This window comes from Olea europaea, unplaced genomic scaffold, assembly GCF_002742605.1.
Source record: "Olea europaea var. sylvestris unplaced genomic scaffold, O_europaea_v1 scaffold512, whole genome shotgun sequence".
NCBI classification, from domain to species: Eukaryota; Viridiplantae; Streptophyta; class Magnoliopsida; order Lamiales; family Oleaceae; genus Olea; species Olea europaea.
Window position 1 is genome coordinate 218,935 of NW_019263439.1, and position 10,299 is coordinate 229,233.

A 10,299-nucleotide genomic window follows, 5' to 3' on the forward strand; every position below is an offset into this window, starting at 1 on the left:
AACAAAAGAAAATATTACACACGAGTAAATAGGATCTATTTCTTTTTGAAAATCTAACCAATGTATTCGATTTTTATCTAATTATATATCATACACCAGCTCTCACAATATTACAAATTAAATCGCAAATTTAATCTTGAGAAAAACCCAAATTACCTTATATGAAATATGCATTACAATCCGTTCACATTTCCGATCGATAGACATATTCAAAGGATAAGGATTCCCAGTATGTTCTCTGGAATGGATGGGTGTGTCTCCGCCAATTTTCTTTTGTTTTCATGATTGAAAATGGAAGTTCCATTAATTTCCAGCGTGAAGTCTGCTGATTTAAATATATATCAGTAACAATTGTGGTTTGGGATATATAGATTTAGAAGTTAGTTTTTTTATTTTTTTTAAAATAATTTATATATAAGTTAACACTCATAGTTACATTTCCTAGTAAAGTTGAATTCTTTTTTAATGATAGGGCATAAACAAATTATTCCACAATTATAATTTTTTTTTTTTTTTTTTTTTTTTTTCACTTTTCAGTTTATTCTGAAAAGCCCAATGAAGAATGGGCCACCTCGGTAATTTCGACCCAAGCTTCCTGTCTTGTGTTTGGAACTCAGAATTTTAAAAATAAAAGCAAATTAAGTTCTAATAGGGGTGGCAGTGGGCCGAGCCGAGCCGGCTCGAGCTCGTGGCTCGTTTTTCACAGCTCGGCTCGTTGCTTGTGGGCGAGCTCAGCTCGGCCCACGAGCTCGTGTACTCACAAGCCACGAGCTCGGGGGGGGGGGGGGGGGGCGAGCCCATGAACGGCTCGCGAGCTCGTGAATTTTTTTTTTTTTTTTTTGCAAATTTTTCAATTTTTATTTATAAAATTTCAATTTTTTCCATTTTTTTGGACGAGCCGGCTCGTGAGCTCGTGCAGTCCACGAATCGAGCTTTGACGAGTCGAGCCGACGAGTCGCGAGCCGGCTCGACCCATTTGACATTCCTAGTTCTAATCTTCTAATTTTTTTCACTACCATTCACGGTTCTGTTTAAAAACTCACTTGTTCATCAAGCAAAAGAGGTTATTTTTTTAAAGGTACTTTTTCTTTTTCTTTTTTTATTTAGGTTTTATCTCTCTCTCTCTCTCTCTCTCTCTCTCTCGTTTCGCTTTTTCTTCTTTTTTTTTTTTTAAAAAAACTTCCCTTTGCGAGATTTTCTCTCTATGAAGCACAGCCTGAACGCCACACGAATACACAGATAGAATGTACGTTACTTCTTGTTTTTAAGTAAAACTGATTCTTTTTAGTTTTGATTTTCATTGTTGAAATATTTTTACTTGAATTAGTAGCTATTTTTTTTTTTTATCTAAAATAATAATTTTGAGTGAAGAAAAATTAATATAATAGACGTAAAACATGTCAGTATCCAACATAACTATACCTGTTAGACATGGACAACCACCTCTAATAGGAGAGTCTTCGAGACTTACATATGGTTTTAGATTTTTAAGTCACTTTTGCTGCATTGCTGGAATTTTTGTCCCCAATTGTTGACATCCTCTCACTTGTCGTGTGTTCGCGTGAATAAAAAAGTCCTAAAAAAAGTGGGCCTTGTCGCTGCGAGAGTTCATCACCCCTTCTGTCAAAAGCATTTGGTCACTGCATCGGAATTCTTTTTAAGTAACTCGAAATTAATTTTATTTATGTTATGGTGTAGAAGTTAAAGTCTGTGCCACATGATGATTCTAAAAGGATGCTCTGTGCCATATTCTGGTGCAATTCCCCTGTCTTATAGCCACAAGTCTTCAGCTTTAGGCATTCATAAGTACTCAAGTTCGTGGAAACCTCTTCAGAATTTAAAAGACTGTTCATTATTAGGTATGTGTGCTTCAATCCAATCTAACTTATTTATTTGTAGAATTGCTTCTTGGATATGTTTACATTGTTCATTTAGTTTTATGAAGAGTTTTGTTCTTTTTGTTAACTAAAATTGGATTCTGCACTTGTAATGTTACTTCCATATGGAGAAAAATCGCCTGTTTCGTTCTTTTTGTTGACTGAAATTGGATTCTGCACCTGTAATGTTACTTCCATATGGAGAAAAATCCACTGTTTCTAAAGGTGTACTTGTTTTTCCTAGTTTCTAATGTTATTTCCATATGGAACAAAACGGGCTTTTTCTAAAGGTGTGCTCATTTTTCCTACTCGCGCTGGCTTTTGCCGAATGAAAAATTAGGAGAGAAAAGGGATATGCAACGAAATTTGCATAAGATGGATTCGTAGTAAGGTGTGCAAATGACAACTTAAATGGTCTGGGATATGTTTTGTATACGCTCAAAGAGAGAAGGGTAGACCAAAACTAATAGAACACCTTAGAAGAGAGAATGGTAGACCAAAACTAACACGTAGTTGCTATAAATCGTGTTGCCTTAAAATCTTTCAATAGATGTATCGTTTGAACCAAACGAAGTGGCAAAAGAGGATCAATATAGCTGACCCCAAATTGAGAACAAGGCCTAATTTTTCATTGTTGTTCTTTGTGTGCATCTCTCTGATGAGTAAATCTCCATGAACATAGTTGCTCATCATGTTGATAAATTGAACATGGTATTGAGTTTCCAAACTGCATATAGCAGAAACCTTTCGAGGATGCAGAAAACTTCGCAACCCTCGCCTACTTCTTGAGTTTGGCGGTTCATTCTTGAAAACTCCTGATGTCAAATCATTTTATGTTGCATATATCTGAATTTAGTTTAGTTTTAATCCAATCTGAATGCTGAGAAAATATGGAAATCTGACTGAGATGGCTCTGTGTTTGGTCAGATTTATCAAACAAGGTTATGCCTGCAGAGATTATTCCTTCATTTCGATCTTGCCTTCTTCATTTTTGTAACTTTGAGTGTTCATTTAGCCCCTGTTTGACAACCATTATTTGGGGGGAAAAAAAACAGTGTTTTGAATGGTGATTTTTCAGAGAACATGTGGTTAAAAAGTGCGAAGGTTTTAGATTTACATATAGAATATTTTATTGTATAAACATACGATTGAAAATGAGTATGTGGAAAAAAGAATTTTCAGATAATAGTTGTCAAACAGGGGCACATTTTCTAAACCATGTTAAACTTATGACATTTTCCAAATTGTTATTGCAGAAACCAAGCAATACAGTCTTTCTACTACATCAACGTCTCCCTTCAATCAGGAAAAAGGTCTCTTATCACTTGCCATTCCCAAACTATCCAAGCATCCAAGGTTTCTCCTCTCTCCACGAGCAACTAAGGACGATGTTCCTTATAGCTTCCGATACCCTGAAATGACTAAGAAACCAAAATGGTGGTGGAGAATTTTATCCTGCCTCCCGTACCTAATGCCTCTACACTTGACAGTGATACATGCAGAAACAGCATACAATCTGCATCCTTTCTTGGAGTATTTCGAACTTTTGACCGTCCCATTTTGGCAAAGTTTCTTTCGGTTGCCAACATGGTTTACGATGGCTTACTTCCTTATAGCTTTTATCACAATAGTGAGAAGAAAGGAATGGCCTCATTTCTTTAGATTCCATGTGATTTTGGGCATGTTACTGGAGATTACTATGCAGGTCATTGGGACAGTAAATAGTTGGATGCCACTGGCTTTATATTCGGGGAAGGTTGGAATGCATTTCTGGGTTGCTACTGCATTTGCCTATTTATTCACTGTTTTGGAGTGCCTAAGGTGTGCCCTGGCTGGAATGTATGCTGATGTCCCATTTTTGTGTGACGCGGCGTATATTCAGATTCCATACAATTAGTGATGCTGAAGAAAGGGTTCGAGAAGGTTTGGTTGGTCGAAGTGAGTTTCTGGTGTACAAGTTTTCCACTTGTTTTGAAATCGAAATCCCTAGTGTGAAACTCTCTATAGCATTCGGTCTAATCCAGTTTTTGAGACTATTGAGATAGTTGAAATGTTGTTTCCTTGAGACATCTGGTTTCGATACTCCTTTTTTGTTTATGTCATTTCAGATTCTTGTGACCTATACCAGAATGCTATGAAACTAAATTACTTAACCTTTTGTTTGTTCTAATTATTAACATAATTTTAATTTATATTCTCTTTGAACCTTTTTCTGAACCGTCGGGTTTAGGTACTCGAAGCATTGCGAGCTACTAAAATGCTTGTAAGACGAAATAATTGAAGAGATTTATCTAGTAATTGACATTATTGAATCGATCCTTTAGGTTTATCCATAATTGCAAAATTCAGATCCCCACGGATATAACATAAGCTCCTGTCTCGATCGCCATCTAAACTTCACAACCCATAAACTTGAATAGCACTTTGCATTGATCAATGTGCAAACATAACACACTGGCCGTTAAATAGCTTCAAGACATCGGCTCCTTTTTGCTCGACTCTAGAACCAAAGGGAGTTTTTGATACTCACGAACTACTTTTAAACTCGTTTGATTAATTTTATGAGTGCTTCTTACTAAAAAAAAAAAACCTTCGAAAAGAACCTAATCCAATATAACTTTCTAAGAAAAGCACGTTTAAAATAAAAAGTTCTTTTAGAAAATTATTTCCAAACAAAAATTAAGATAACTTCATTAAAAAATAGCAAAAACAAAAATCATACCAATCGAGCACCCTGCACATCCAATGAACAATCTAAGCTTGTTTGGATGGGATTAAAATTTGATTTTAATCCAAGTCGAAGTCAAACGATCAAATATTAACCACATTTTTTATGAATCCCACAATTTTTCAACCACACATTTCAAAACTTCTATCACAATCTAATAAAAAATCTAATCTTACCCCTCACTCTAAAAATAACTAGAACATGACGTCACTAACTAGCAAGGAAACCTTTAAAACCAAATGTTTCCTTTTGAATTTAAATATAACAAGGTCCAGAACACGATCACAAGGAATCAAAATATAAGCAAAAAAACACAATGCAATAACAAAAAGACAATTTTGACCAACTCTGCATTGTATCAGGGATGAGACCTAGAATTCCGGATGACAAAAATAAGGTAGGCTACAACCTCAAAACTGCACGAACGCGCAGGAATATGGTTAAAGTATCTTCATTTGAAGCACTTCGCATCGAGCAGAGCCTCACCCTCGAAAGGCTCTGCATCTTCAATCATCTGGTTGACACGTTCCTTTTGAGCTTCATCGTTGAGGTCGACCTGGGTCCACTCATAGAGCTCCATGTCATAACACTCGTCAAGAACAAACTGAGGAATTTCTTTACCGCGGAAAAGCCATAATCCCTTCACCTTGTATGGGGGCTCGGAACCAATGATCAACATCTTCCCAAAGGCATATTTGCGGGCCAGATCCATTCGCTGCAAAAAGCCACTCACCTTGTTCAAAGTCACAAAAGAAACTGTGTTCTCATCATTGTACTTGTAGTTGCAAAACCAAAGAGAATATCCCTCGGCATCAAACATGTCCCAGAATCCTGCAAATCCAGAAAACCATAAGCCTCACCAGGAAGAATAAAACTAGTTATCTGTGCTTCACCCAATAACTGGAATTATGAAGTTCACAAATCTCTGGTATTATAATATAAGAATGCCAAGTAAGAGTAGGAACTTACGAGAAAAACTAGAATGATAGATTAACAACTAAAGTCTCAGTACATAGAACACTGCAAATAGTCAAAGATTCCACAAAAAGAAAAGAAGATGACATAAAAAAACCCAAAGCCCACTATATCCAAATGAAAAGAGCTGTTGGCAAATTAACAGTTGCAACATTGCTTTTCTATTAAAAAATTAAATAAGTAAATAAGATAGTGACATTGCAATTATACAAAGTTACAAATCCAAAAAAATGGAAAATATTAATGATTGGTATTTTATTGTTTGTGAGAGTAAAATTAGATGCAACTAATCGACAAGAAATTTGAATAGTGTGAGAATGTATTTGTTGCGATGTCTCAGGCAAGGTGTCAAAAACAAAAATCATTTGACTAATTTACGTAGTCAGGAGAGAAATTTCCACTTGAATATCACCATACAATAATAGGTCATACTTTGACTCATCAATGATACATTTTAGAAAATGGTTTTCATGTTGATCATCTGAAACTATACAATAATGTAGAGAGAGTGAGAGTACAGAGTCTCAGTGAAAGAAGTCAAATATATATCAATTCCTCAAAATTATACGTACATTCAATAAAATTATAATGGGTGAAATTCTATAAAATAATTACCTTTTATGGCAACCTCACGGAAGTTAGTTTTTGTGTTAGAGTACAGCCTCTTCCATTCATCCAGAATCATCTTACTTGGAGGTAAAAGATCCAAAGGATTCTTAGGCTTTGGCTTCGGTGCTTCTTCTTCCTCAGCTGCTACCTCTTTCGGCTTCACTTCTTCTTTCTTAGCCTCTTTCTTTGGTTCTTCCTTTGGCTTGGGTTTTGCAGATTCTTTAGTCTCTGCAGGCTTCTTGGATGCAACAGGAGGAACAGATTCTGCTTGTTTCAGATCACCCAATATTTTGTGAAATTTTGGCTGATTAACCATGGTCCAGAAGTATCTCTCCACATGAGGGAATTCTGATGTAAAGCTCTTAGTCATGATAACCTTAAATCCAACACTCAGGTTGCATGTCATAATAATGTCAGCCAATGTGATTCCATGACCAACCAAGTATGTATTAGAGGTAAGATGGGTGTTCAAAGCTCCGAGAGCCCTTTTCAATGCAGCAATTGCAGCTTCTTCAGCCTTTGAACAAAAAAATAAAAAATAAATGGATCAAGTTTTAATCAAGGAAATTTCCGTTAGTCCATGAAGAAAACATTTACATGTGCGAAACGAGCATTAAAATTTTTGACATACCGGAGGAAGATATACGGCAATACCAAATCGTGGGTATAACCAACGCCCGATATTAACATCAATCTCGGCAGTGGCAAAATCAATCCATTGCTCAATGCGGCCCTGCCAAAATAAATCGATGAGTATAATTTTTTTACAAGGAGTTCACAACGCAAGTGAATAATATAAAACAAGAGAAACTAAAGTCTCAATGCCTTACATAGTCAATCAAGGAAGTGCCATACAGGGGGTTGTCAGCCTTCAGCCGAGTAACTGTGCAATGTGATTAAAAAAATGTCAAAACAAATTTTAAGATATATCAGTGGTCAACCAAGGAACGGAGAAATATTTTCACCATATCGAGCAATAGCATTGCTTTCAAATAATGGGCCATCAGAAGTTTCAAGTACAGGAACCTACAGGAAAGAAACTCAGATCAGGAAATAAATGGGAACACCATAACTAGAACCACTTATTTTCACACAAGTTATGCTTGCATACCTTTCCAATAGGATTCATTTTGAGAAACTCGGGAGTCTTGTTGGATACACCCATCTCAAAATTCTTTACAAGTTCAATTTTTACATCACTGTATTCTGCAGCAATGAGTGCCTTCTGGCCATTCTTGTTTGTACTACTCGCATGTAGGACCTGAATAGAAGACCCAACCAGGTAAAAAATAATGTAAACATAAAATTTTGCATACATGCAAAACACACTATGCCCTACGATCTACAAATGTCAAAGAAAAATGATAACAGCAGATAACTACGAAGTCAAATACAATAAGCACAGACGGCCAATAAGTAAATGGTTTTGACATTTATAAACTGAAGTTTGTTAATGATAATTTCTAAACTATAGAAGGCAGTGGTGTATTAAATCAAATTGTTAACGCTTTTATTGAAATAATTTTTCCATATGCAAAAGATACATATCAATGTAACAGCATTTATCCTACAATCTCTTATTGGTATTGGGTGCTGGTTCAAACCAAACATACAAAATATACCATCAAGATAAAGTTAAAAAAGCCTTTGCCAAATTAAGAAAGCCAGTGAAGATTACAAGATCCAAAATTTCAACTGAAGGATCCATCATAAATTCATATACTTAAATTTCCATAATTTCTCGTATATTACGCCAAAAGTTCTTCCCAACACATAAACTATTTAAATCCGCATATTAACCATTAACAACAATGTTGAGTTCCATCTAACCGACCATATTATTAAATAAAAACACACATCAATTCACAAACTTCCATAGATATAAACCTCTCTTTTCAAACCAAAGTGCAAAGAAATACATTATTGTAAAAATGAACAGCGCACAGATCTGTCAAATAATACAAATAAAAAAAAATAATAATAATAAATAACAGAAAAATAATCAAGAAACTAAAAGTATTCACCAGAGCCATATCTTCACTGTAGCAAACTTCTCACTCTCTATCGCCAAATGTACCTGGAAATCAACAATTAAACAAAAAGTTTCTGAATCCGAAAATGTAATGACAATAACGAAAACACTAACCCAATCAGCGCTTGAAATTACCAGTATAGAGAAATAAGCAATAGATCAGAAAGAATTTGCTAGAAAAACTGATTACCTGAAAAGAGTTAAAGAAGCTGCGTGCGGGAAGGCAGAGCGTTTGAAGAGTATACTGCAGAAAAAGGATTAGGGTTTCTTTTAAAGATGTGGTAGCTATAGAGTTGCGTGTATAGGAAAATTAGCAGTATAAGTCCCTAATCTTTTAAAATTATATTCAATTTAGTCCTACATTTTTAAAAGGAGCACTTAGCTCCTCCGCCTTTCAATTTGGTAATACTTGGGTCAAGAGCACCCACTCATGGAGAGATTGGATGAGCCAACAGGCATTTGGCTTGAACCAAGTGGTCATTGTCAGATACGAGTATAATTTTAAAATATTTTTAAAACAGGAAAATATTCCAATTTATTGATATTTATTATTATTATTATTATCACCAATATACTTCAAAATAAATTATTCCGCTATCTCATTTTGCTTGCTTTAGGGTAAATTGAAAAAATGGTGACGCTATTTACATTCATAATTTTTATATATACATTCATTTTTAAAAAGATAATCATATTATATTTTTATCTTATGTAAATTTACCTAAATAGACATATATAAAATTAAATAAATATATATCGTTCTTAATTCATCCACTCATATTTATGTTCGTCAAATTCTTTTGAACGTTTTAATATTCTTTTAAAATTTGTGTTTAACTAAAATCATATGGTCTTTAGGTAGAATACTTAGGGTGATTGCTTTCGGGTTGTCGAGAGTCCCAAGTATAATTTTTGCTCCATTCCTCATGGGGCTCTCTTGTCAGTGTCTTGTAATTCTATCTTCTACTTTGGTAATTATATTTAATGCATGGTTTGTAACAAAGATTTTTTCATAAATGCACACATTTTAATTACATTAAAGGCCCTCGATCTTTTAATTATTATCGTATTTACGTACCTAACATTTTTTCATCACAATCTTATCCTTCAATTTTTTCGTTAGTAGCAAATCTTTTATTTAATCCAATTAACATCAGTTTTTTAACCGTCATTTTATTATTTTAACTGTCATTTTTGAATTCTTCTCTCATAGATGGGACCCTCTTTATCTCTAACAGTCAAAAAATCAATTAACAAAATCCCTACCAAGCACTTGATAACAAATTTCATCCAAAAAAATTCTCATGCTTTGTCATGGGCGAAAATATTTAGCGCAAATTTTCTTTTTTTTATTCTTTACTTATTCAAAAATTCGAGGGACAAATACGTTTCTTTTACTCTCTCTTGACAAGGTTTTACACACACTCACTTACACAACCCCCATTATCAAGGTATAGAATCTACATGAAAAATTTGGAGACTTAGGAATGATAACGAGTAAATATTATGTAACTTTCATGCAGTTAAAGTATAGTACACTTACGAAAGCATGTAGTGTCAATAGCGTGGTGACAATCTTAAATTTAGAATACAATATTCCATTTTTACCTTAAAAGATATGTTTTATTTTAAAATCTGCTTATTTTCTAACAAGTAATGAAACACAAATAATTAACAAAAAGTTTATGAAACATATATATGGCCCCGTTTGGTAGGGATTTTTTGCCCCAAAAAATTGATTTTTTGACCGTTATTTTACTATTCAAGCCGTAATTTTTGACTTCTTTTGTCACATGTGGACCCCACTTTTCTTCAACGGTCAAAAAATCAATTCTCAAAATCCCTACCAAACGGGCCCTATATGTTTGGTTCTCGTTTTCTGAATACTCATTTTTTTCTCAAACTTTTTTTTAAATATATATTTCATGTAATTCATAGTTTTCATTAACCTTTTAACTACACATTAATCAACTTTTTATTAAAATTTACTAAAATTTTTGATTTTTAGCTAAACCAAAGAGGGACAAAGAGAAGGGAACATAAGTTCAATAATGAGTAAAAATTATAGACATTTTATG

At 34.2% G+C, this 10,299-nt stretch overlaps 2 protein-coding genes across 3 annotated transcripts; one reads left to right on the forward strand and one right to left on the reverse strand.

Annotated features, from left to right (window-relative positions):
- The first annotated feature begins 1,168 nt into the window (after positions 1–1,168).
- LOC111388645 (protein TIC 20-I, chloroplastic-like) lies at positions 1,169–4,030 on the forward strand. Of its 2 annotated transcripts, XM_023013402.1 has the most exons (3): positions 1,169–1,246; positions 1,699–1,859; positions 3,134–4,030. In XM_023013402.1, the coding sequence occupies exons 2-3, from the start codon at positions 1,718–1,720 to the stop codon at positions 3,772–3,774; spliced, it is 783 nt and encodes a 260-aa protein (XP_022869170.1). In that variant the 5' UTR covers positions 1,169–1,246; positions 1,699–1,717; the 3' UTR covers positions 3,775–4,030. The 2 variants fall into 2 exon arrangements, with proteins under 2 accessions (XP_022869170.1, XP_022869171.1); XM_023013403.1 differs by lacking the exon at positions 1,169–1,246 and having other exon boundaries at positions 1,426–1,859.
- Positions 4,031–4,812: 782 nt separating this feature from the next.
- LOC111388641 (elongation factor 1-gamma-like) lies at positions 4,813–8,485 on the reverse strand. The gene is made up of 8 exons (XM_023013395.1): positions 8,412–8,485; positions 8,214–8,266; positions 7,301–7,450; positions 7,155–7,215; positions 7,020–7,072; positions 6,821–6,922; positions 6,196–6,706; positions 4,813–5,436 (listed from the first exon to the last, which is right to left on the reverse strand). Exons 2-8 carry the CDS (start codon positions 8,220–8,222, stop codon positions 5,057–5,059), a joined length of 1,266 nt encoding a protein of 421 aa, XP_022869163.1. The 5' UTR covers positions 8,223–8,266; positions 8,412–8,485; the 3' UTR covers positions 4,813–5,056.
- Positions 8,486–10,299: the final 1,814 nt, after the last annotated feature.